Source organism: Notechis scutatus, chromosome 1 (assembly GCF_049901735.1).
Source record: "Notechis scutatus isolate UNSWTSFEM ecotype Mainland chromosome 1, rNotScu1.2, whole genome shotgun sequence".
Classification (NCBI taxonomy): Eukaryota; Metazoa; Chordata; class Lepidosauria; order Squamata; family Elapidae; genus Notechis; species Notechis scutatus.
Window position 1 is genome coordinate 128,519,468 of NC_142009.1, and position 27,980 is coordinate 128,547,447.

General features: G+C 41.2%; 1 protein-coding gene across 2 annotated transcripts; it reads left to right on the plus strand.

Moving 5' to 3' along the window:
- The first annotated feature begins 1,009 nt into the window (after positions 1 to 1,009).
- Positions 1,010 to 27,746, plus strand: LOC113410557 (glutathione S-transferase-like). Of its 2 annotated transcripts, XM_026665143.2 has the most exons (8): positions 1,010 to 1,085; positions 19,065 to 19,135; positions 20,172 to 20,319; positions 21,266 to 21,317; positions 21,918 to 22,050; positions 24,046 to 24,187; positions 25,153 to 25,284; positions 27,229 to 27,746. In XM_026665143.2, the coding sequence occupies exons 3-8, from the start codon at positions 20,233 to 20,235 to the stop codon at positions 27,349 to 27,351; spliced, it is 669 nt and encodes a 222-aa protein (XP_026520928.1). In that variant the 5' UTR covers positions 1,010 to 1,085; positions 19,065 to 19,135; positions 20,172 to 20,232; the 3' UTR covers positions 27,352 to 27,746. The 2 variants fall into 2 exon arrangements, with proteins under 2 accessions (XP_026520928.1, XP_026520927.1); XM_026665142.2 differs by lacking the exons at positions 1,010 to 1,085; positions 19,065 to 19,135 and adding an exon at positions 18,860 to 19,028.
- The last annotated feature ends 234 nt before the right edge of the window (positions 27,747 to 27,980 follow it).

A 27,980-nucleotide genomic window follows, 5' to 3' on the forward strand; every position in this document is an offset into this window, starting at 1 on the left:
CACAGTTAGTGTTTGCCAAATGATTTGTGTTACTTGGACATTATCCCACACACCCAGGAGCCTCTCACAGAAAAGCACCAGAGTTTCTCATTTCATAACCGTGACCGACACAAAATAGATTCTTTCATATACACATATCCTGTATTAAAGGAGATGTGCCTAGGCATGCATCGATTTATTTATCTTTTCAATTTCTAAGGCCACCTGCTCACTTCAACATTTAAGCACGCAAGTCTGTTTTCATGCATCATCACACCATTGTCAAGAAACACATTGTGTAATATCTGGGCACTTCTTCTCAGATGCCATAGCCTTTTGGAGCATGGAGCTGCCTCAAGAGAAATGTGAACTGAGGTTTAAGGGGCAATACAATGGAGACAATACAATGACCCAGAGGCAGGCTCCCCTCTTCTATAGGTTTGCTTTGTCTGATCTTCTGCAACTTGGAAGCGGTATTAATAATAAGCCAAATGTCTGGGGAGAAAGAACGCTTGTAAGATTAGCAGCTGAATAGGACCAAGGCCAATAGCTTAGCAAATTTGAGACCTGAGTTTCCTTGCCAAATCCATGGCTGATCCATCTTCAGGGTCACCTTTGAACTATTTATTGAAAGATGTGCATTCCTGAACTGGGCAAGGAAGTGGACATAAAAACCTGCAAAGTTCCTCCAATCCTTTGATTCTATGATTGCCTCTTTGAATATCTGGAGGCTGAACCCTTGTTTTTCCAATTGTTTTCTGTCATGGAGAAGATCAATCTATGTGGCTGCTAGGAGGTACAGAATCAATTAATTAAACTAATTCCACAGAAATCTAGAATTCCAACAGAATTTGATGGTAAATGTAGTTAAAGGTATCCTGGGAAATGTAGTTCATGTCATGTGGCCACATCTGCAATCTTGATTGGTCACTAAACTGACCCTCGAGGGGTTGAGGAAGGTTTCCTTCATTCTTGCCTGGACTCATGAACTGATAAGCAGCTTATCGCTACGAGAGGGGTTAGGAAATAACCATCAAGGTTAGGGAATAACCTGCAAGGTTGATATACAAAGGATTGGTCATTATACAAGAATTTTTGTCATAAATGTGAGTTATGAAGATACCTGATGTACCAATAAATGTACTTTGTTATGGGTGTCTTGTAGAATTATCTATCTGCATCTGCATAGCTACAAATCCACCTCTGTGCATGAGATAGGACATTATCACTTTTACTTTACTTTTGCCTGATTTTAAAATCCAAACCGTGGGAAGTAAGGCGAATGCTACAGTCTCAGCTTAAACCTTCATTTTTTAATGTTTTGTAATGTTGGCAATATTGGTTAGAGAAAGTGGGACATGGATTTCAGAGAACAGGAAAGATTTTGTGTGTGTGTGTGTGAGAGAGAGGGGGGGGCAGACTTGGAAAGGGACAAAGGGCAGATCTGAAAGGCATTAAACATTGGCTGGAAGAAGAAGGAGGAAATGGCTGTGTGAAATACATTTGGCAAGCTATTTTTAGATTTTTCAAATAAAAGACTCCTACTAGACAAGCTGTAGGAGAAGTGACACAAACCATTAATTAATAGAGAAGTGTAAAAAAAAAACCCAACGCTATCTGACGAAGGAGCTTGCTTGCACAACACAACTTTACCTGCATGATATTTGTGGTAATTGCTGTTCGCTGCCCAAGACTCTGTAAGCAGCCCATATGGATTTTAGAAACAACTAAATAAGTATCAAAAGAGCAGGAGTTTGGAGTCTTATTTTCAGGAAGAGTGGCTGAATTGTTTTTTTGTGGCAGCAATCAATTCAACAGATGAAACTCTGGCAGATCTAAGGGAAAACTTTTGATGAGGCTTTCATTTTGGCAGGCTGCTAATCTCTGTTGAAACCTCTTTTGAGAAGGGCTTTTAAACACCGTGGAGCTGCATTTTTCTGAGTCAATATGCAGAAGGCAGGGCTGGGTGAAGCCTTCTTCATACTGCTATATTAAAGACAAGTGTTGCCCTTTGCAGCCGGGTGAGCAATGAACTGTTAAAAGTGCATATTCAGGCTAGTTAATTGGTTAAATTATTGCAAAAAGTCAACCAGAAATACCAGGATTGCCCTTTGGAAGAGGGTGGACAGCTAGAAACCTCTAGGTGAAACCCAATATTTGCTAATACAATACTAGTTTAAACATTGGCTTGGGAGGAATTTCCATTTTGTCGTGCCCGTAGCCAGCAGGAGAATTTAACTCTTGGCTCTTTCCATTCATTCATTCTTTTAAAAAAGACACTCCAAGAAACTGCAGGACAGACCTGCAAGTTTTTTTTTAAAGCTTTCCATTTTTTCTCCCTTCATTTATCAATTCCATTCTTATCAGCCACTGGGAGTGGTTTGTTAATGCTCCTAAACTGCCCTCTACAGCTAGTCCTCAACTTATAATCACAAAGCCCCCAAATTATGTTGATAAAGTGAGACAGTTGTTAAGTGAGTTTTGCCCCCATTTCTCAACCTTTTCCTGACACAGTTGCTGAGTGAATCGCTGAAGTTAGTAACACAATTGTTAAGTGAATGTAACTGTCATAAATATGGGTCTGGTGCCAAGCACCTAAATTTTGATCACAGGATTATGGGGATGCTGCAACCGTTTTGCAGCTTATGAAACACAGTCATAAGTCACTTTTTCAGTGTGTTATAATGTGGAATGATCAGTGAATGAACGGTTATAAGTTGAGGAATACCTGTAAAAGACACACAAACACACACACACACACACGCACACACATACACACATACACCAGGGCCAGTTGCATAGGAGTTACACTTTAAAAAAGTTATTCACATGTGGAATTTTTCTTGGCAGCACTGGGAAGACTAAGGTTAAATTTCTTCTGTTCCTCTGAAGCTATTCCAGGCCCCTTCAGGAATCAACTTTCTGAAATCAATGCGTAAATGATTATCAAGGCATTACTTCAGTTGTATTACAGTACACTTTTTGGGCTCACTGGTTTCGTGCCTTCAAGTCAGTGCTGACTCATGACAATTGCGTGGATTAATCCCTGCAGTTCCCTTGGCAAGATTTTCAGAAGTGGTTTACTCTTGCCTCCTTCCTAGGGCTCTGAGAAACTGACTGACCCATGGTCACCCAGCTGGATTTATGCCTAAACCCGGACTAGAACTCATGATCTAATGTCCCAAAGGTGCTTTTTTTCAAGAGGCAACTGGACTTTCTGGATTTTCTTTGGGAGAGAAAAGAAAAATCAGAAAGTCCAGTTGCCTCTTGAAAAAGCACCTTTGGGACAACCATAATCACAGCCTCCTGGTTTCTAGCCTGGTGTCTCAACCACGACACCAAACTGGCTCTTAATCATGTTTCTGGGTCACCTTTGGGAGTCCTTCTTGTTAGCTGCGAAGTTGTGTCCCACCCATCATGACCCCATGGACAACGTTCCTCCAGGCCTTCCTGTCCTCTACCATCTTCTGTGACCTTAGCAAACCACAAAATTGCTGCCATGTTTGAACCAAGAGATACACATATTTGTACTGTTTTACCTCAGAAAATAATTCTGCTGGCTTTGACTTTCGTCACATATCCTTACAGTAATTAGTTTCACCAAACATCTGTTGTTCATAGTTACGTAAACTCATTAAGAAGAGTTTGATTACTCGTCATGTGTGAGATGGGCAGCAGCTATATAAATTTTTAATGAGTAAATAAATAAAATAAATAAATACCCTGCTGGTATTTTGCAGTAATAAATTAGTTTCTATAGTTTCGGTACATACCAGGCCTCAAGGCCTCTAGGCCTCACGTAGGCTGAAAGCGTACCAGGAACAGAGATCACCAATCAACAAACACGTCATCATGGGCGGATAACTGTAATGCAGGCACTGATTTGTTACCTTGCACCTTTCACACTACCATGCACTGTAATTGGATGTTACTATGTGTGCACTAATATTCCTTCTCATGTAACTTAATGATTGGATAGAATTCACTGCTTGTGACGTATCACTGTGTGTTTTTAAATAAAAGAGCTTCCCGAACTTGTGATCGGGGCAGCTCATCCAAGATAGAACCTGCGTTGGTGTCTTTCTTGATGCATTCGACCACCCAGTGGGCAGCCTTTCAAATGCGGAGCAAAGCCGCATCTGGTGACCCCGACGTGATCCGTTAAAAGAAACGGGTGCGTTTATCTTCGACTGCTTATCTCACCCGGCCGGACGAGCCAGTTGCAACCCAGGGACGCCGTTTCGTGTCACGGATCCCTCCCCAGGAATCTTCTGCAAAGAAGACATCCTCCTTTCAGGTGAGTATGGGCGGAAAGTTCTCCAAAGCGCAGATAGCACATTTGCAGGAATTAGGAGAATTAACGAAGAGTTCAATTCTTATTCTTAGGAATCAGGGCAAAACGCTCCCTGTTCCAACTAAGAAGGACCTTATCACCCTTTTGACTTACATTTACACACAATGCCCGGCTTATCCAGAGAAAGGTTCCTTGAAAGTCTCCACATGGCAACGTTTGGGTGATTATCTTCATGATAACCCCAGGGCTCCGCCAAAAATTCTGACCACATGGAGAATAGTCATGGAATGTTTAAAAATCCATGGTTTAGCACTGACCAAAGCCCCCCCGGGTCCTCCTCCTTATACAGCTGAAACCAAAACAAAGGACGCTCTCCCATTAGAAGCTTCATCTCCCACAGCTCCTAAACCCATAAATCCTCCTAACTTAAATTCTGCGGAGGATCAAACGCCCATGGGAGCGATAGCACAAGCCATGGCGCAGGGACGCAGGGAGGGCTCTCTTACCCTGGAGGAGCTCTCTCTCTGTCCTGTTGAATATGTAGGGGATGGAACCGGAAATATGGTGCCTAGACTTGAACCTTTACCCATGAAATTAATCAGAGATTTAAAACAAGCCGTGGCCATGTACGGCATCCAGGCACCATATGTCAGAGGCTTCATTAACACCATCAGCACTTCCTTTTTCATGTTACCCCAAGATTGGAAAGATCTTTTCCGTATGATACTGACTGGACCACAGTATGTTGTTTGGGAGTCAGACTTTCACGCCGAAGCTGAGAGATTTGCCCGCAATCGTGGCGCGGCCGCGAGAGCGGATCAGATCTTCGGTGCGGGGCGATATATGGACTTAGCAGCTCAGGAGACTCTCCCACAACGTATTCTTGCCTCTATCAGTATCATAGCGGTCAAAGCCTTGACAAAGTCGATGATCCTACCTCTGGCATCATAGGATCTTTTTCAAAAATTACTCAAGGCTCACATCAGCCCTATGCTGAGTTTGTAGAGGAGCTTCAGAAAGCCATTCAAAGACAAATCTCAAATGAAGAAGCCCGTAAAGAGCTTTTGTTAAAACTGGCTGTTGAAAATGCAAATGAGGATTGCAAGAGGATTCTGCAGCCTCTATCTGCCCGAAGGGGGGGCTTCCCTCTCGGCCTTTAGGCTTGCAGAATCGTGGGAACTGTCTCTTACAATATGGAGCATCTGGCCATGGCCTTACAGCAAGCAAATTCTCAAAACAGGCCAGCCGGAAACTGCTTCAATTGTGGGAAACCTGGCCATTTTAAAGCACAATGTAGAGCCAGAGATAATACACAAAACAACACCAAACCTAAAACAGTGTGCCCAAGGTGCAAGAAAGGGTACCACTGGGCAAACCAGTGTCGCAGCAACATTTCTCAGCCACAGGGAAACTAAAGGGGGGGCGATCAGCCAGCCCCGCTCCAAAGGCTGACTCCATATCTTTCCAACTAATTGCCTCAGAAGATATGGAGATTGACATTCCAGGCACTGTTTACTTTCTCCCCACATGCCTGAAAACGATCCCTCCTGCCATGACGCCCCTCATAATTTATCCCATCCGAGACCTCATGGCAAAGGGAATCATTGCCTCTCCGTTTCTGAGAGATTCTGATGACTTTTCATCAGTGGCCATGGCAGTAATTGGAAATACTCCCACAAAAATTTAGCAAGGGAGAATTAGTAGCAACCGCTGTTCCGGTGCCTGTTAAAACGGCTGATGCTTGGGCATTTACTGTCCATCAAACAGTGGAACAAGCCAGGCCTGTGTTACAATTCACAATCCGTAACAAAGTCTTTTCGGGTCTCTTAGATACTGGAGCTGATGTAAGTGTCATCCGAACAGCTGAGTGGCCGGACGATTGGCCTTTGGAAACTGCCCCAGCCGTTCGGGGAGTGGGAGGAGTTCAGCACGCCCACCGTAGCAAACACTGGCTACCGGTGAGTTCCTCTGATATTTCTCACACTGCCTACCTTCAACCTTTGGTCCTTCCATTACATACTAACCTGTGGGGCCGTGATCTTATGTCTCAACTTAACACAAAACTCATTATTGATTAATGGAATCTTTTGCTAAAACTCCACTGCGGCTACAATTAAAAACCACAGAACCTGTTTGGGTAGACCAATGGCCCCTCACATTAGACAAACTAGAGGCCCTGCAATCACTGGTCCAGGACCAAATTGTCAAAGGGCATGTTGAACCATCTGTCAGCCCATATAACACCCCCATTTTTGTCATAAAGAAAAAGTCAGGAAAATGGAGGCTATTGCATGATCTAAGGGCCATGAATACCATTATAAAACCAATGGGGGCGCTACAATGTGGTCTTCCAAATCCCAACATCATCCCTGAGAAATTTGATCTAATGGTCATTGATTTAAAAGACTGCTTTTTTTCTATCCCTTTGCATGTACAAGATCGTGCCTTATTCGCTTTCACTTTACCTCGCCTAAACAACTCCTCTCCCTCCTCCCGCTTTCAGTGGAAAGTCTTACCTCAAGGTATCCTCAACAGCCCCACCATGTGTCAACACTATGTAAATAATGTCTTGCTACCCTATCGTTCTGCTTTTCCACAATTTCTGGTGTATCACTACATGGATGATATCCTTGTAGCCGCTCCTGGGCCACCGGGTACGGTGTTCACTTCATTTTCCTTCCTGAAAGCCGTCCTTGCAAAAGGAGGTTTGCACGTAGCACCTGAAAAGGTGCAAGTATTAACTCCGTATGCATATCTGGGCTATAAAATGCTTTCAACTACTGCCTATCCTTCACTTCCCTCTTTGTCTCTACCTTCTCAACCCACCTTGGTTCAACTTCAGCAATATCTGGGTACCATAAACTGGGCCCGACCTTTCCTGTCTTTAACCACTGATATTCTTTCTCCATTGTTTGAAGCCCTTACTTGGGGGAAAAAGCCTGCTGACATAATATCCTTGCAGCAACCTCAGCTTCAAGCAATAACTCAAATAGAAGAAAATATCCGAAAGGTATGGGTAGATAGAGCTGCTGCCAATACTCCTCTAGATGTGGTCATTTTAGCCACCCCGAGGCTTATGACCGCAGCAGTAACTCAAAAAGACCAAAAACTCCACATCATAGAGTGGATCCATCTTTCCCATACGCCACGATGCTCTATCACTTCCAAATCAGCTCAATTGGCTCAATTGATCATAAAAGGTAGGAGCCGTGCAAAATTACTTATGGGAATAGATGTCTCCACACTTTATATCCCTTTTTCGCTACAAATATGGGAATCTTTATTCCAAAACTCCCAGGAAATTCAGTTTGCCTTAGCCGACTGGCCTGGACTAGTTTCCTGCCACCCGCCCGCTGATCCACATTTTCAAATCATTCGGACAATACCCATTTCTTTCTCCTCTCCCATCAGCAAAGGACCTTTGGTCAACGCCTTGACTATATTTGCTGATGGCAGTAGGGAAAGAGGAGCATGCGCTTGGCAAAGGAATGGGGTGTGGCACACTAAAACCACCCCTGTGCAGACATCACCACAAAGGGCTGAACTTGCTGCAACCATATTAGTCCTCCAGAATTTTAATGAACCCCTCAACTTGATCTTAGACAGCCTATATGTTACTCAAATAGTCTCTACTATTCATGACTCTTACCTCTCTCCCGCTATTGATAAAAACCTTCTCTCTCTTTTTGTTACATTGCAACACCTTATTGCACAGCGTCAACACCCCCTCTTTGTAGCACACATTCGTAGTCACCAACCCTTCCCAGGAATCCTCCAGGAAGGCAATGATGTGGCTGATCAAGCGGCTGCAGGCATCATGACATCACACACATTGACTCCTTGGGAGAGCCATTCTTATTTCCATCAAAACACCAAAGCTCTCATGAAACATTTCAACCTCACTATGGCCGAAGCTTCAGCCATTAGGCAACAATGCCCCACCTGTAGTCAACAAGCCCATTCCATTCCCTTAGGGGTAAATCCCCGCGGGTTGAAAGCCTGTGAAATATGGCAAATGGACGTTACTCAGTTTCCTCCATTTGCCCCCTGGAAGTATCTGCATGTCACAATTGATACTTATTCAGGGTTCATAATGGCAACCCCGCAAAGAGGAGAAGCCTCCAAACATGTCATCAATCATTGCATTCGCACTTTTGCATCGTTGGGACGCCCAAATGAAATAAAAACAGATAATGGTCCTGCATACACTAGCACAGCTATGTCAGAATTTTGCGCTAAGTGGCAAATTACCCACAAATTTGGGATCCCTTATAACAGTCAGGGACAAGCCCTGGTAGAGAGAACTAACTTAACGCTAAAAACAGTGTTAGAACGACATTTGATCAAAGGGAAAAGAACCCCTAGCCTCCTGGCGATGCAAGACACTCTTAATCTCTGTCTTTATACTCTCAACTTCCTCAATCTCTCAGGCACCCCTGCTATGATGGCAGCGGAGCGACATTTTTCCTCCCCCCCTTCCCCTGATTCTCCCAAACCACAGGTATACTACTGCCAACTGCCAGACCCTACTTGGAAGGGCCCTGCTGGTCTCCTCACCTGGGGTCGCGGCTACACAGCTATCCAGCTTCCAGATCGTGTCCTGTGGGTTCCTGGACGACACGTCAGACCATACCACCCCAAGGTAGAAAAATCACCACCTGCAGAAAAATCACCACCTGCAGACATATCATCATGAATCGTCTCGTTGCCTTGCCGACCCTGTTCCTCCTTCTTGCTGCACATGCCTCCAAGGTCTCCATTCCATCTCGAGTGACGTACTTTACGCCAGGTACTCCCCTCCTGCTGACCTGCACTGCATCTGGGGACATTTCCCCCCCCTATCTCAGATGGTCGACACTCCCTCAGCCATGGCTCCACATCTCCAGCAATGCCTCTTTCCAGATCAACACCTTTGAACGCCCTCCTCGGACTACACTACTCATACTTCGTCCTACTGCCACTGCCTATTATTGCTCTGGTCGACGCCTCTATGATTCCATACATAACATCTATGACTCATGGACAGTCCTCAGACCCCGTTCACCCCATCGTCATCACAGACAACTCACGAATCAGCCTGACATTCATGCTCAGGCCCCCCCACTTTCCACATCGGGTTAAGAGATCGCAGAATCCCACCAGCGTGTCAGATGGCTGCACCCCCTGCCTGACCAAAACCACACGAGCAGGCTTCATTCAACTAACTCTCATCTACCATACCCAACAACCGCAGAAGTGCCTTCCTACCGGAAAAACTTGCCAAAACAACGGGACCATGTACCATCTATGCAAGATGAACTCAAAAACCATTTGCTACGATACCAAGACGGCTGTTCGTCTCAACGTTACCTTATGGGCGGGACTTCCAAGAACCTCTGGCAGATCTGATCCTGAGGGGGAGGGAAAACTTTATTACCTAAACCACACCACCATGCTCAAGGACGGTACTAACCCAATTGTTTTAACCTTTGATGTTTGTGTTGCTTGTTCTAAACCAGGGGGATATTCATGCGGGTCGGTTGACTGGAAAAGAACATACGCTCACAATCATAAATATTTGTGTCCTACACCCATCAACTGGGCCATAGGGAACCCCAATCAATGGGTCCCTTGTGGAGGTTCCATCGAGTGCTCAGGTTGGTCTTGTGTCTGTGATTATACTGGGGGAGGGTACAAAGGCTGCAATCATCTGTCACATTTCAAACGAATATCAGGGTCTACCACAGACAATAAGGTAGAAATCACCATCTCCAGACAACACCCTACCTTGAATACTTATGGTATAGGGATTGATGGCACAGGATCTTACATTACCATAAAAACTGAAGTGATATATGAAGGTAAGGAAACATCATTGGGCTGGTCGGTATATAATAATTTAAGGAAATTAGAAAAAGCCCCTGATACCAGTGTAATTGCAAAAAACTTGTTCATGGATATGGCAGAAAAAATTGCAAAACAACTTGCAACAACCAATTGTTTTGTCTGTGGGGGAACCACCACAGGAGAACAATGGCCATGGCAAGCCTTGGAAGCCTCACCATCACTGTTCAACAACATGTCTTCTGTAGGAAACATAACAGCTAGAACAGTTTCCGATCCACTTATCTGGACAATTACCACCAACTTAATTGGTAGAAACTGCTTTTCCCGAAATGGGTCCACTCCAGTAGGACACCTCCTTTGCTTAGATACATGGGATAACTCCTACCAGACTTGGACAGCACCTGACAATGCTACCACCACACCTGCCAAGTTCAACACCTCCCTCCTGCCCTATCTCAATGACACAACATCTTCCCAAATTTGGACAGCCCCAAATAACATGTATTGGATTTGTGGTAACCTAGCCTATCCGTCCCTTCCTGCAGATTGGCAAGGGTCATGTGCATTGGGGTGGATAAGACCTTCCTTTTTCCTCCTCCCGATCTCCATTAAGCAAGAACTAGGCATCCCTGTGTATGATACATTATCCCGCAGGAAAAGAAACACCGATAATGCCTTTGCAGGCTTCCCCTGTCAATCAGAATATACAGGGGATACCTAGACCTAACCCCCATATATATGATTAATAGAATTATTCGCTTACAAGCTGTTTTAGATTTAGCTGGCCAACGAATAGACAAAGCTCTAAACACTCTAGCAACTGCCACAGACAAATTGCGCACAGCTGTTTACCAAAATCGCTTGGCTTTAGATTACATACTAGCCAAAGAAGGAGGGGTGTGTGGTAGGTTCAATCTTACGAATTGTTGTCTTCAAATTGATAAAGTTGGCAAAGTAGTAGCACAATTAACAACTGAGATGCGACAATTAACCTATAATCCTAATCAAGTATGGCAAGGTATTGATCTTAAAAATATTTTTAGTTCCTGGTTCCCAAAACTACCAGGATTACAAGCTATAGTAGCTCTCATAGGTATGATTGCTTTAGGATGTGTTATTCTTCCATGTGTATTACCAATTTTTATTCGCACTATCTCCAATAGTCTATCCTTGTTAGCTGAAAAGCGCGCCATTGCACAGGTTAATGCCCTCTGGGAAAAGGAACCTCTGTACAAAGTCATACCCTCAGAAGACCCTGATGCGTGTGCTCGCACGAGTTTTTGCATGGGCAGTGACGAAGATCCAGAAGAAATTTCTTTCTATAAAACTAAAACAGAGGAGATGCAGTAATAAATTAGTTTCTATAGTTTCGGTACATACCAGGCCTCAAGGCCTCTAGGCCTCACGTAGGCTGAAAGCGTACCAGGAACAGAGATCACCAATCAACAAACACGTCATCATGGGCGGATAACTGTAATGCAGGCGCTGATTTGTTACCTTGCACCTTTCACACTACCATGCACTGTAATTGGATGTTACTATGTGTGCACTAATATTCCTTCTCATGTAACTTAATGATTGGATAGAATTCACTGCTTGTGACGTATCACTGTGTGTTTTTTAATAAAAGAGCTTCCCGAACTTGTGATCAGGGCAGCTCATCCAAGATAGAACCTGCGTTGGTGTCTTTCTTGATGCATTCGACCACCCAGTGGGCAGCCTTCCAAATGCGGAGCAAAGCCGCAGTATTTAAGCTCCTTTAAAGAGCTCCTATTATAGATGTTCCTCACCTATTCAGGGTGTGGGAAATCCTTTCTTTTGTTGATAGATTGACAGTATTCAACTTATGCAGAGGGAAAACGTGATCTGGAAAGTAACAGTGACTTGATAGTTGTGTTTTTTTTACAAAAGAGAAAACAGCTGAATTCATGTGTTAAAGCCTCAGTATTAGGCTTTCATTTTCCCAGGACTGGTTTTGAAAGCTTTGTTTGAATTTGATAGGCTTCTCTGAGAGTCTTAACGACAAAGCTCACTTGAACACAACCAAGGGTAACCATAACAATTCTAAGGTGTAGCAGAAAGGGTGAGGTTTGTGGCTGATATTCAACCCCTCCCAATCCCCCCCCCAAGGAGGACCATTCTGCCTCTTATTCCAGGATTTTTTTTAAAAAAAAAAAGGAAACAGGGCTTGCAAAACTTTGAAACTCCTGGTTCAATCAATCCCCATTTCAGTTTTCTTGCATGACCCTTGACCTAGTGTTTGCAGAAAGGCAGGTCTAGGAAAATAAACAGCTGGGAGGACACAGTTTCTCAACCATCCAGTCGAACTAAGACAGTTCCAGAAGGGACAATTTCCAAAAAAGGGCAAGATGCTTTCTGGCCAAATTCATATTGGCTGCACTTTCCCTTTTGGCACCTCACCTTGCAAATAGGGGAACTATCCCTTTTGATATTATGCTGCTTTATGAGAGCCTATTATGAATGCTTCTTATTTATTTCATAAAGTCTTGTGGAGACCAGTTTGGTGTAGTGGTTAAAGTGCTGGCCTAGAAGCTAGTAAATTGTGAGTTGTAGTCCCACCTTAGGAATGAATGGGTGACTTCGAGCCAATGGCCAAGAGACTGTGAGTTGTAGTCTCATTTTAGACATGAAAGCCAGCTGGGTGACTTTGGGCCAGTCACTCTCTCTTAGCCCAACTCACCTCACAGTTTATTGTAGTGAAAATGGGAAGAGGAAAGAGTATTGTGTGTATTGGCGGCCTTGAATTATTTTTAAAGTAATAAAAGCAGGATAAAAATCAAATAAGTAAGTTAGTAAATAAGTAAGTAAGTAAATAAACAAACAAATAAATAAATATGGCATTTTCTTTTCCCAGGAACCACTTTCAAATCAGTCTCAGTCTAGTTAGGTAAAACCTGTTCCTTTTCCAAAACTTCTTTTAAACACAGTCTAATGGCAATTAAAAATTAACTTTTGGGTCCATTGTTCAAAAATATCCTTTGTTATATTGTTCAAATAGCAACTATTCTTCAAATATTAGAATATTTTGCTTCATTCTGTATTAGTGGGTCAAAAAGTGTTTTTCTGCTTTAACTGCAATTCCTTCTGGTTCCCTCTAGTGTCCAATGTTCAAATTCCCATACTATCATGTAAACAGATTTTTTCCATGGGTAGGATTCTTATTATTAATTTCAAAATATTATTTCAAATCCATCTGGACTATTAACATCCTGCTGCTGTTTATTCCCAAAAAGAGGAGAGGGGTGTTGTTGTCTTTTTCTTTTCCTTAAATTCTTTAGAACTTTTTTTTTCTGCTAAGGATTGACATGAAGTCACCCGATGTCTATTATCAGACTTGCCAACTGTAAGATTCTTTATAGCTGAAAAGCTGCTAAGACCCATTTTCCCAAAGTGATCAAGGAATGAGTTTGGCAGTGTACCTATAAGGATTACATTTCTGCATTGAGCTTGATGGAATTTGCTCAATCCTGAGGTGTTCAATTCACAGTCTGACTAGAGAAACCTCAATTCCTGCTGCTCATTTATGAGGAGCAGCTGTCCAGAATGCAAGTGGATTATCTGGATAATCTCCTTTATCTGGATTGGCCAGTCAGAAAACACCATCTAGTCACTGACCATGTGTCTCCACGCCTTCAAAGACGTTTTCTTCACCATGTATTATCAAACTTTTAAAGATCAAAACATTCACGAGGGATAACTTGGAACTCAGCTTTTCTTACCGCTCGATGAATTGTCAGCCTTTCATAATTTTGCTTCGGTCTCAGTGTGGCATTCAGATACATTTCCCAAATGGGTATGGATGGATGGGTGATGGCCTGGGTGGGCTCCTCCAGTCAACTTCCACCCAGTGGCTACACTCATGATCAAGTATCTCTCAGATTGGCAAAATCGTTTTGCATTTGTTGGGTAGGCCTCTCAACTTTTGTTAAGTGAATCTGGTCCCCCATTGACTTTGCTTGTCAGAAGGTTGCAAAAGGAAAACTGCAACCATCAGTAAGTCATATGAGTCTGTTGCCAAGCATGTGAATTTTGAACACATTACTATGCAGCCATGGTTATGTCACGACTCCAATAAAGAACGGACTGGTGCCGAGACAGCCAGGATGTGATACGACCATATTTTTTCACCTACCTAGTGTTGCCACGTGGATGCTATAATGAATATTCGTCAAATAACTAACATCGGCTTCCTGACAAGGAGTGGTGTAATAATAATGATTCATGGCTGGATGTCAAGGGGGTGATGTTGTAATAATGATAAGAAATAAATGAGCGTACATGGGCTCGTGGAGCAGGGGAAAGGTGCAGTTACTACCCTGTTTCTCCAACAATACGGCCTCCCCCAATAGGAAGTCCCAGCATGTTTTATAGGCATGAAATGAAATTAAGCCCCTCCCCCCAAATTAAGGCCTATATTAAAACATGCAAAATGGGGGGGAAATGGCAGGGGGGGCTTGCTGTTAAGAAGTACTTTTGTTGCACACCCGGATATGGTGCTGCCTGCGTTGACCCCGATACTAAGTACCTCACCAACACTGAGGTCAACATCCAAGCCGTCGCCACCCACCCAAAGATGCAAGGGGGGGGGAATTAAGTCATCCCCAAAAAGACGGACTAGCCATTTTTTCAGGGTTCAAAAAAAAAAAAAAAAAAGAACCGGCCTTATTATATGAGAAACACAGTATGTTATAGTAATTATATTGTTATCCAAAGTATAGCAAGTATAAATACAGCTCTGGGGTTCGTTGCAACCCAGAGCTGACGTTAAACATAATTTGATCGCTGTTACCTGTTGTTGTGGTGTGGAAGATGAATTTAAAAACTTCACTAAAGCTACAGGAGTGAGTTGATATCTTATTGGTCACCCCCTCAATCTCGGACGAACAGCTGACAGAGAAAGTGATCAGAATGGCAATAAAACCTGCTTTGGAAGGCTGGATGGGACCAGACTGTGACAAAGCAATCTGTCGTCAGAGTTGCAGTCCCAGACATGGTTCTTGTAAAATACCCGGCGAATGCAGGTGTCAGTATGGATGGCAAGGCCAGTACTGCGATAAATGCATTCCACACCTGGGCTGTGTCCATGGAACGTGCAACGAACCGTGGCAATGCCTCTGTGAAACCAACTGGGGTGGCCAATTCTGCAATAAAAATCTCAACTACTGTGGGACTCACCCATCTTGTTTGAATGGAGGGACCTGTAGCAACACGGGCTCTGACAAATACCAGTGTTCCTGCCCTGAAGGCTATTTGGGACAAAACTGTGAAATTGCGGAAAACGCCAGTCTTTCGGATCCTTACCACAATGGAGGAAGCTGCCTCGAGACCCCTACTGGATTTGAATGTCTCCTGTGCACTTGGCTGGGCAGCACCAACCTGCATGCTTAATATTGATGACTGTTCTCCAAACCCCTGTGGGCATGGAGGAACTTGCCAGGATCTAGTTGATGGATTTAAATGTGTTTGCCCACTACAGTGGACTGGTAAAACTTGTCAAATAGATGCCAATGAATGCGAGAGCAAACCTTGTATCAATGCCAATTCCTGAAGGAACCTGATTGGTAGTTATTACTGCAATTGCATTGCTGACTGGACTGGCCAGAATTGTGAGACAAACATTGATGACTGTGTGGGACAGTGTCAGAATGGAGGGACTTGTTATGATGAGGGTGACGTCTTCAAGTGCATGTGTTGTGACTCGGAGGTTTGAGCCTGCTCTGTCAGAAGACATAGGCTCGAGTGATGAGGAAGATCTGGCATTGAGGTTTGAGCCTGCTTTGTTGGGAGACACAGACGGGAGTCAGGAGGAAGAGGAGGACTTGGCTCTGAGGTTTGAGCCTGCTTTGCTGGAAGTTTTGGAATCATCTTCCTCTCCAGAATCTTCCTCCCTGATTGTGCCTCAGGTGTCGGCAGATAATCAGGAGAGTGTGCCAGAGTCATTGGCTGAAGATCAAGCCGAGAAATGCTGGTCTGATGCAAGGCAAAGACGCAGGCAGAAATGTGAAATACAACGTAAAAGGAAATGTCAAATCAGGGACTGAGAAAAGAGACTGACACGCCCCTCAGGGAATATAAGGGGGCGTGTTAGCTCTGAATCCCTGTTCGGGTCAACTTGTTTATTTGAGTTAGCAGTTTGGACAAATTATCTGTGTGGCGTTCACCTCTGATTTATGGTTCTGCTCGTTATCGGACTTGGCAGGCAGCTTCTGGAAAACTGCCAAGGACGGATTCAGCCAAAGGAAGTTAACTCTGTCGTTCCTGTTCCTGTCTGTTTGTGTATTTTCCTTTGGAAATTTGCACTCTCACCTCGTGGCTACAGGTGAGACAGAACATGCATGTATCCTGCAGGATGGGATGGAGCCACTTGCAATATAGCACGGAACAGCAGCTGCCTGTCCCTTGCCATAATGGGGGAACCTGTGTTGTAAGTGGAGAGTCTTTCACGTGTGTCTGCAAAGAAGGTTGGGAAGGAACTACGTGCACGCAGAATACAAATGACTGCAGTTCTGATTCTTATTATCAAGAACATTGCGCTAACATTACCTTCTCTCTTGAGACGTCGCAATCCGTAGTCTTAGAACAAAAAATATGTTTTTATTTATTTATTGAATTAGAGTTCTTTTGTATATTGGATTTTATGGTGACATGCAACTAGTTCTGTATTTGAAAGTGCCTTTGCAGCTCAGAACCACAGCAACTATCAAAGAAAAGTTTATTATTTATTTTTTTATTGTAATTATTGTTGTTGTTTTGTTTGGGGGAAGGGAGGGACCAGGAAGATTCATGTCAGCAGTTGCTGGTAAAAAAATAATGAAGAATTGAGAGGAAAATGTAGAAGTTTGTATAGTTATGTAAATAATTCTTTTTTATTAATTACTGTGTATATTTGATTGATTAACTTAATAATCAAGAGCCTTAAATATCATTCCTTTTTTATTTATATGTATGTGTTTAGAGTTGAAGGTTTTTCATAGCATTGTATGCTTATGACTTCTTTACTTTTTTACCTTTTTTTTCGTTGTTACATGTTGCCTACATGCCAAAATTTAAATGTTCCGAATTTTGTTTTGTCTTATTTTAAATTTTAACAATAGGAAGGGCTTTCTAGCCTTCAATGCTGACTTTTTTGTATGATGTCACATGTGTCTCTTTTATTCCTTTGGAAATATCTTCCATAGTATCACATTCATATTTTTTTTGTAAAATACCAGCCAAGGCAGTTAGATCTAGTTTTTCTCTCTCTCTCTTTCTGTCTTTCTTTCTGGCTGCTTTAAAGATGGGGTGGGAGGGAAGGAAAGGATGACAGGCAGATCATCTGCTTCAGCGCAGCTTAAGGGAACACAAAGGAGCTATAATTTCTGTAGATGAAACGTGAGAGTTTGTGAGTGGTTGCATGTTATTAAAAAGAATTACTGAATTAGTGTGTGAAGTTGGAAGCACCAAAATCTTACTTTGTAAACTCTTGATTTCCCCCACCACCACCAAAAATAGTATAATACAGAACCACCTATAGATTTTATTTTTTGTTTGTAATCTACTGTATGTAGAAAGTATTCTAATAAGCTAGTCGTTGAATACTTGAACAGTAGAATGTCCAGTAAGATCACTGTGTAAAGTTGCATAGGTTCCACTGCCCGCCTTAAATAAGGAAATCAAAGTGCTTCGTGTGGCACAGCCAATTGCCTCACATCAGCTGTTTTACACACAGGGCTTGCAGCAGAAGGTGGGTTGCAAACACTGTGCATGCTCACACCAAACCAGTAGGAAAAATTTTTGAAACCCACCACTGGGGTGCATGACAATGGGGGATAACTTGGGTTCTCCTAGTTGATCATAGGCATAATTGTGTGCCCTGCATACACATTTCTTGAAATGAGAGATTATTAAATATCCCTAACTATTTGCTTGTGTGACATAAAATAAAATGCTTCTTGGTTTATTCATATCAAGCAATCTTTTGAAGAACAAGAATACAACTCTCCTGCTTTTTTCTGATAAAATTGGTAACTCTATAATTGATTAGTTAGCCTCACCAGGCATTAAGTCATCTTGGCTTATCTAGGAAGCTAAAGAGAGATAAAATTGGTTTGTGCTTCAGTCAGAGACCTCTTTGGAAGATTTGTGCTTTAAATTAAGTAGAGGGCTTGATATTATATTCTGGAAGAAAGAAACAGCAAGCCATTTTTGTATTTTTTATTTATACACTAAATTTATTTGCCATCCATCTCACTGTCAATCAATTCTGGGCAGTTTATGGTATCATAAATAACAATAAAGACAATTCAAAGTTATATTAAAACATTAAGCATTAAAAATTAACATCAGTAACCAACTAGATAAAAGGATCCCAGTGTGTAAATGGGGTGGAGGTAGGATTTTATCTAATCTACTCACTATTCCAAAAAGGGCCCCAAGTCAATTGGCAGATCCAACTTGTAACCAAGACAACTGTGTGAATGTAATTTGTCAGGATTGGAGCTAAGATGGACCAAAAGGCTGGTGAATTATTTTTTCTCCAGCTGCATGACAGCATGAAATTCAACTGATACATCTTTTCCTTCTGTGAAAGAAACGGCAGTATTCCTGCTGAATGGCCTATCAATTACATAGCTGAGGAATGACCCTGATAAGTGACCTTATTTCATCAGCTCTAAATGCAAGTTAATAATTTGCTCTGTCGGGTTTTTTTTTTTTTAAATTGTTGCAAAATTTCGTTCACAAATTAATTCGGACCCCTTCATCCTTGAAGGCAGATGTGGTATGACTAAGCATATTTTAAAAACTGGGTTAAATCCCCGTTTCCCCCTCCCAAGAAGAGTTGCTGTTCAAAAGCAGGTAGGGCTTCAGGCTCCTTGCTGATTTGGGGGTCATTTCTCAGAGCAATTACACAGCAGAGAAGTTACACCTGGTGAGTGCTTTTAATTGCTTCTTCTGTCAGTTACAGTGCCTGCTATGATAATCAGTGTTATCTACATGGACATTTATGCCATTTGACTCATCTGGCAGTGACTGCAGGTAAATCCATGCCCTGCAATGTATGCTATTATATTAGATACTTTGGGGATTGTATGGATAGCTTGTCTGGAGTTGGTAGATTTGAGGGAGATGTATCTAAGCTGAAACAAATTGCATTGAGAAGGATGAGATATACTAGTTTAAAATTGAGCCATAACGGAGCTGTAATTGGATAAGGGGAAACATGATAGCAGTCTTCCGATATTTGAGGGGCTGCCACAGAGAGGAAGGGGTCAAGCTATTTTCTAAAGCACCTGTAGGCCAGACAAGGAATAATGGATGGAAACTGAACAAGGAGAGAGTTAACCTGGAAATAAGGAGAAACTTTCTGACAGTGAGAACAATCAACCAATGGAACAGCTTGCCCTCGGAAGTTGTGGGAGAGCCATCACTTGAGACCTTCAAGAAGAGATTGGACTGCCATTTGTCAGAAATGGTGTAGGGTCTCCCGCTTGGGTGGGGGTTTGGACTAGATGACCTACAAGGTCTCTTCCAACTCTATTATTCTGTTCTGCTCTGTTGTAGGTTTCTTAACTCTTAAGTTAGAGCTTGATACTTCAAAAAGTAGTTTTAGATTTTCTAATGCCATCTGCTCAAATGGGCTGCAGGGTTGTTGTTTTTTTAGCAAGGCTTCTCCATTGTTGAAGAGGCACTGGTAAGTAGAAATTTAAGAATACCAAGTTTTCCAGCTACTGGTGGCATTGAGGAAAATTAACCTGCTTAAGATGAGAACCCAAACATTAAGCAACAGTCTGGTCTTCTTGAAGAAGACCAGTCCTGAAGTTCAGCTCAGGGTATGCTATGGACCAGAGGTCTCCAACCTTGGCAACTTTAAGACCTGTGGACTTCAACTCCCAGAATTCCTCAGCCAGCAAAGCAAAGCTGGCTAAGGAATTCTGGGAGTTGAAGTCCACAAGTCTTAAAGTTGTCATGGTTGGAGAGTGGAGACCCCTGCTATGGACTGTATTTTCTAACTTCCGTGACAAAAGCAGTTACTTCTGAATTCTTAATGGTTCCTCTTCCACTTCTATTTTAGGACATCCATAAAGTCCATCATCCTACTGCGCTGAGCTTGAGTCTGAAGAATTTCTAAAAAGATGGCAGGGAAACCTAAACTGTACTACACTCGAGGGAGAGGAAAAATGGAATCTATCCGCTGGCTACTGGCAGCAGCTGGAGTTGAGGTCTGTTTTATCATGCTTTTTGCAGGCATAGAATTCAGCTAGTGCTCTGGCTGGCATGTCAAAAGGATATTTTAATACCAGCATCAGAGATTGACTAATGATTCATCCTTGCAACAGATTCTTCACAAAATGGATGGGTTGATTCACCCACAGGTGCAAGAATCAAAGCATTCATAGGATATTTTCTCCCTTGGGGGACAGGGTTCCCCTTTCTTTTCTCTTGTGAAACAGACTTTTCAAAATCTTAGAAGGGCCCTAGATTGGTTAATTTAAAGCATCTGAGTGCAAAAAAGAGAGAGAGAGAGCTGATACTGTGCAAGTTTGGGGAAGGCTGATATACCTGCCTGGATAGTGAAATCAGAATCGGGAAGGGGATTAAAGTGGTTCCAGATCAAAGCCATGTTTTGCAATGGAATTTAAAAAAAAAGCTGATTTCCTTTTTAGACGATATGCCGGTAAAGTCTTTTGCTGCGTTTAGTTGACCTTGGTTGATTGCAACAAGCTAAGCAGACTTGAATTTGATTAGAATTTGAAATAAAGGGCACCAGGAATGTTCATGACCATGTGCTAGGTGAGGAAATTGAAGAAAATATTCCAGAACAAGGAAAGCAAATTGTGGGCATGAAAACTGCAAGGCTGAAATTACAGGCACTGAGGTCACCTTGTTCAAAGATTTGGGATCTTTTTAACTGGTGCTATAGTTGTGGCAGCCTCTTTGCAAATGTACAAGGCTCTTTCAACAGCCATTTTGCAAAGGTCACTATTACTTCTTCATAAAACCATGAATCAGCCTCTACCTCCAAATAGGGAAAGCCTCTGTTGTATTGGGTTGTTGTTTTTTAAACACAACTTATTTCAAAAATATATATGCCAAGCATGAGCTATTTTCTCCAGAATGATCTTATAAAACAAGGAAAAAGCATTTCATTTTGTTTCTGCATTGCAGTTTGAAGAACGTTTTTTAGAAACGAGAGAAGATTTGGAGAAGTGGCGCAGTGGTGAGTTGGCTGCAAATTTTGAATACAATTTATTATCCACTTTGTGATGAGATCAAGGCAAGAGTTTATAGGCACTCTGCTTTGAGGCGAATTGAATGGCATCATCCGATTTGCAAAGATTTATTGGGAGCATGGGCAGTTGATAGCTTGTTTCTAGATCCAATCCTAAGCAGGGATATATATATATATTTTTACTACTATACTACTTAGCCCCCAGGAGGACTCCATATCTCTTATCTGTACACTTGGATCAGTAGAATTGTCCCCACGATGTGAATAACTTGGTGGCTCTCAGAAAAGGGCCTTTCCTATAATGAGCTCGATTAGATTTCCTCAGCCAGCAAAATTGTTCCTAAATTGCTGGGAGTTGAAGCCCAGAAATTAATTCATATCAATTAAATATTATCCTGGTTTTACATGGATGTTTCTCGGTTAAGGGTGCTGTCTATCCTGAGGTTGTAATCCTTGAATTTTTAACACATAGTTTTTTAAAAATAGTAGAGCATATTAAATAGGCCAGTCAAATCAATTTGAAATATTCAATTAACATTTTGATTTAAATTATTTTCTGAATTGTTCTTCTTGTTTGTCTTTCACCAGATGGATGGCTACTTTTCCAGCAAGTGCCCATGGTGGAAATGGATGGGATGAAGCTGGTGCAAACCCGAGCCATTCTCAGCTATATTGCAGCAAAATACAATCTCTATGGGAAGGATTTGAAAGAGAGAGTACTGTACGGGGTTATGACTACGTTGATTACAATCTAGAATTTATTACAAAGTTGTAACAGAAATATTACATGTAGTACAGATGTAGTTTGAGGTGTAGCTTTATATTAGCATTCAACAATACAGGTTAGACTGCAGTATTGTAAACAACCACTAGTTGGTGGAAAAGAGATGGATCTTTTTGTAGCTCTTTGCTCCATCTGCTGGGCACTCCAGTTTTTGCAGTCTAGATCCAGTGAGATTATTATTTTGCCTGCTTGGTAAAATCTTTCATTTGGACTTCAAATGATTGGAACATGTAGCTTTTTAGCAATCTGTCAATGAGTAGGAAAACAATGATTGAAAGGGCAAGCTGTAAAGTGTATGCAGCAAGGCTTTATTTTTTTTTTGAAAGCTTTCCTCTGATGCAGGAATGAGAAACTTACGGTCTTCCTGGTGTTAATGAGTTAAAATGTTCAGGTTTTTTCAATATCGGCCATGTTGGTTGGAGTGTTTGATTTAAAGGTCAGCACTGTTGTACCAACAATGAGGTTCCACTCCTGCACAGTGATCTTAGAAAAATATGTTTTATAGAATAGCAATTGTGGAAGATGTTTTAAATCCCCTTTTTGCCAAAATAGTCAGTTTCCTTCCATAGATTGCCAATTATTAATGCACCTTTAATGCATTAATAAATGGCAATCTATGGAAAGGAACCGACTGTTTTAAGTCTTAAATTCTCCATTCTCTTTCCCCCCTTTCCTTTTTCTTCCCCACATAGAATTACTTGTTCATTAAAGATGGCTTCTTCTTTGTCCCAGTCTTCTTGTTTTGCAGTCTTTTCTTGTTGTTTCTCATAGTTCCAAATCTCCATTTCTAAAAATTGAAAGACTAAGCCAAAAGAACCCTTCCCTTCTTGTGCATCTTCTTTGTACTTTTTAAGTTCCATTTTCAATTCATCCAGAAGTGGTGCCATTGTATAAATTTTTAAACAACCACCCATTTGATTTTAGTCATTCAAATATAATAACTAAAAATCCAAAGATCACCAAATAATCCAAATACACGCAAGCTGTTTCTTTTTTGCTCTTTTTTTCACTTTCTCTTCCTGGGGTTACTATTTAGTTGCAAAGTTTCAGTTAAAATGTATCTTTTTGAAGTCTTGTTGAAGTTTTACTGTAGATTCTTTTTAATTCCAGGCAGTCTCCTCCCTTTTTTCCAAATCCTGCCCTTTTATTCTTTTTCTCTCCCTTCCTGCTTATGAAAAAGAAATTTTTTAATGTCCAGAAATCTTTATTATCCCTTTGGCATTTTGTTTTATTTTCAGCTTAATTGCCTATTGATGTCAAAGTGGATTTTTCTGATTTCTTATTCAAGTCTCTTAGTTGTCAGTATAGGGAAGGAGAGAGAAGAAAAAAAAAGCCAAACCTTTCCCTTTTCACTTTCCTTCGCTGCTTCCGACTCTTCTTTGGGAGCGATGTTATTTTTTGTAAGTTTAAATTCCAGGGTACCTTGGTTGTTGCTTTTACAATTTAACCTGGTCAGCCAAAACTTTCACTTCTTATCTTCCTCCTGCACATTCTTTTCCGGTCAAGTTCTTCTTTGTGGTGGCCATTTCTGACCACCGCTCCTACCGCCTTCGGGAAAGGGAGTAATAGCCAGCTGAGGAGGAGAGATGCAGCTCTCCTCGACCCTGCTGGTGGTCTCCCCCCTCTTCACCACCTCTACGGGGTGGCTTAGCCCCGAAACCAGCTGGCTCAGGGCGCTCCAGCGGCGAGCCCAGACAGAAACCGTGCACGATCGCAGATTTCTGTCTGTCGCCGAAGCCCTTCAAACCGGAAGTCCCGGTTTAAATTTCTTAAGTAGCTCCCCCCCCCCCAAAAAAAATTAATTACTAATTTTAAATAATTTTTATACAGGTCAAGTTAGTGGAGACATGTCCCTACAATCACTTGGGACCCAACTCAGGGGCACCTAATTTTAAAAATATTTTCTCTCTCCCCTTTAACTATGTCATTCAGGATTGACATGTATGTGGAAGGAACCACTGATCTGATGGGAATGATAATGACGCTTCCTTTTCAGCCTGCTGAAAACAAAGAAAAGCAAAGAGCCCTGATTAATGAAAGAGCTACAACCAGGTATCTTCCAGCATACGAGAAGGTAAGCGATAACGAGGCAGGGGCTTTAAAACTCATCTTCCCCACGTGTTTCCTTCCAGTTGGGTTGAACTAAAACAGTCATAGTCCCCATGGTTATACTGGCTAAGGATGATGGGGGTTGTAATCCAGCCTGTCTGAAACATACCAGCTTGGAAAGGTTGGCTCAGAACTTATACCCTCCAGTGTAGGTTTCCTAAGATGTAAATATGGGACGTGGCAGAATTTATTTATTTATTGCATTTATATCTTGCAATCAGAATACTCTCCAAAACAATGGTTACTGGACATTAACACTACCTTTGAAGAATATGGAGCCATCCATTGTATAGCACCAGTAGCCAAAGCAATTGTTTTTCTCCTGTTGCAAATATTGCATCTGTTAGAAATGTACTAGGGAAACAAATAGAATTGGAACCGGAATTATTCTTGCTGGGGATATTTAAAAAGAAATATGGGACAAATATAAAATATATAGTATGACATATTTTAACAGCAGCTAGAATTGCCTATGCCCAGTGTTGGAAGCATAAAAGTATACAACCAGATGAACTGATTATCCAGAAAATAATGACTTGTGCCGAGATGGATAAATTAATTCTGATGTTACAAGAGAAAGAGGAGTCCGAGTATTATAGGACTTGGAAAAATGGTATGATTGGATTGAACTAAGATAGATGGATGATGAAAAAATTAATGATAAGCAACATATAGATTAAATGTTTACATTTGCATAAATTGTGTATATTTGTAAATAATGCATGACTTAGAAGTATAGAGATGAATGCCACAAACTGTCAATGTCAAGATATTTACACTTTTTGTTTGTTTTTAAAAGATATAAAAGATTAATAAAGTTTATTAAAAAAATGTACCAGGGAAGTTTATCTGTCTAAAATAATATATTTGCCTTTTGCAATCTTAGGGAACAAATATCTTCATCTTATCTTGGGTTTCTTCATGTTACAGATTTTGAAAGATCATGGACAAAATTTTCTGGTTGGTAACCAGTTTAGTTGGGCAGATGCTCATCTCTTGGAAGCTATCTTAATGCTTGAAGAATTCAAGTCTGATGTTCTCACTAAATTCCCACTGCTGCAGGTAAGGACACTGTTAAAACTGTGGGAATTGGCAAGCCATGTGACTGCAGCAGAAGGCAATCTGTATTTTCACAGAGTGTAAATAGAGAGACTAGATGGTCAGGCACTAATGGGGACTATTTGAAAAGAACCACTGCAGCTACCAGCATGCCATGATGATGATGATGATGATGATAATGGCTTTGATCTCTGCAATCTCATGTAGTGAATGAGTATGAAGTTCTATCTCTTTGCTGACAGCTGAAGAAAGTGGATTCTGTGTAACATGTGAAAATAATTTCACTTTGGGAAATTGCCTTTGACATGCCAGATCTGTTTCTAAATAAATCAATTGGAGAGAAAATGTCTCAGAGTGATTGATATCATGGATACTTTCTGGATGCCTTACATTTGCTTTATATGGATGACGTACTGGTAGTCCTCAACTTATGACCAGAACCGAGCCCAAAATTCATGTGGTTAATTGAGAATTTTTAAAGTGAGGTTTGCCCCATTTTGTGACATTTCTCGCCACGGTTGTTAAAGGAATCACTGCAGTTGATAAGTTAGTAACCTGGTTGTTAAATGAAACTGGCTTCCCCATTGACTTTGCTCATCAGAAAGTTGCAAAAAGTGATCACGTGACCCCAGATTACCCTGCAATGGTCGTAAGTATGAACCAGTTGCCAAGAATCTGAATTTTGCTCACAGAATCATGGGGATGCAAAGGTTGTAATTGTGAAAAAAGGGTCATAAGTCACTTTTTTCAGTGCTGTTGTAACTTTGAATGGTCACTAAATGAACTTTTGTAAGTTGAGGACTACATGTATAGCCCTTTTGAAACATAGGCATTTCTAATCACTGCCCATGCTGAAACATGGCACACACTTGGAAAAAACCCAACACCTTTTCCGTGTGCAATCAGGATTTTGAATGTCAATTTCATGAGGTCCTAGTACTTAAGTGTACTTTCTTGTTCTTCCTTAAATGTGCATATTACCTGATTCACCAGACTCTGCACTGGTAGATCTCCCCAGTCTAGCTCCAGAAGAATCTTGTGGCTCTTTTCATCAATACTATCTCTAGTTGATGTTTCTTTGAAGTTGATTATTGGGTATGGATCAAAAAGATCCAATAAGGCAAAATTCCTTTTAAAAATCTCACCCACTCACTGCACACATCATGAAGCATCACAGCTCTTTGATACTTTGCCAGATTCTTTCTTTGTAGTTTAGCATGGATTGCAGTTTGGACCTGTACAGATTGCTCAATATTTAAGCACTATTTCCAATTGTTGCTCAACCATCAGGTGATTTGATGGGCAAAAAGGAGCGTAGGGGGAAGACTAGAGGAGTGAAGGAGAGAGGGAAAAAAAGAAATAGATTTGTAGTACACCCCCCCAATGATTTCTTGGCCTTCTAAATATTGGAAAGATTTGGGAGTCTTCCACCAAGAACATCTGAGATAGATTACAAAGCAAGTTTTGAGAACCACAAGCCTACATATTATCTGTATTACATGATTCTTAGTCAATATAAACTTGCTTAATTAGTGAGGCATGAGCATTATTTGAAGAATCTTGTTTCTGCAGAGGAATTATATGAACACCAATAACCTATGAATTTTATTGTATAGATTTGAAGGACAAGGGAAAAGGAAAACCTCATCTCACAATAGTTCTGCAATAACAACCGGTTCCTCAAGCTTTTATGGAGTGTGTGTTCCTCTGCTAATTTCCATTTACTTTTCAGAAGAATATTTGGAATTAAGATTTCTGGCCTCACCCACTGGTCATGTTTTCTCGCAGTACTTTGTAATATTAGCATTTAAAATTTTTAGTGCTTCAACTTTTTGAACCAGCCTTACATTTTCATTTTGCATCTAGAAACAGATAGCATTTTCAGGCGGTAAACTCGTATCTTACTTTTCATTGTTTCTTAAGAGGATTTTTCTCTCTTTTTCCTAGGCTTTCAAAACAAGAATAAGCAATATTCCTACAATAAAAAAATTCTTGCAGCCTGGAAGTCAAAGGAAACCTCCACTGGATGACAACCTGCTGGCACAAATAAAGAAAATAATGAATTTATAAAGGTTTTTTTTTCCGAATACTGATTATTTCTACTAACAAATGTCCCTCCCGCCACCCCATTATATTGCTGATTTTAACTGACCCTGTTATTAGAAAGATAAACTAAGTACAATTGCAATTCTTTTTAGTTTTATCATCACAATCCTTTGGAAACAGTGAAAAAAAATCAGTAATTTAGATGAAAAATATTTTTGAAGGTTTTGTATCTAAAATTATTGTGTTATAATGCTGTCCCCCGCCCCCAACATGATTTTAGGATGTTATTGCAGCTATACCTTAAAAGAAACCCAGTGATTCCTTACATGTAATGTCATTAACTTCTGTCTCTATAGAAATTATTATATAGTAATAACTTAAGAAAAATAACTCAATAAATTTCTCTTTTGTTACCATGTAAAATGTAATTCTGCGCAAGTCTATACAGAAGTTAATCCTTTCAATTGACAGCAATGCATTCTAGTCTACAGACATTTCTGTAACACCGAATCTTCAAATTGCAAACTTTTGCTGATGTGAACAAACCAGCCCACACCTGGGAGTTGGAAAGTGGACAAGTTTGTTTTGGCAAAACACACATGGCACACTGGAAACCCCTCCCCCTCCTGACCCCTTGGACCTTCTAGGATGGA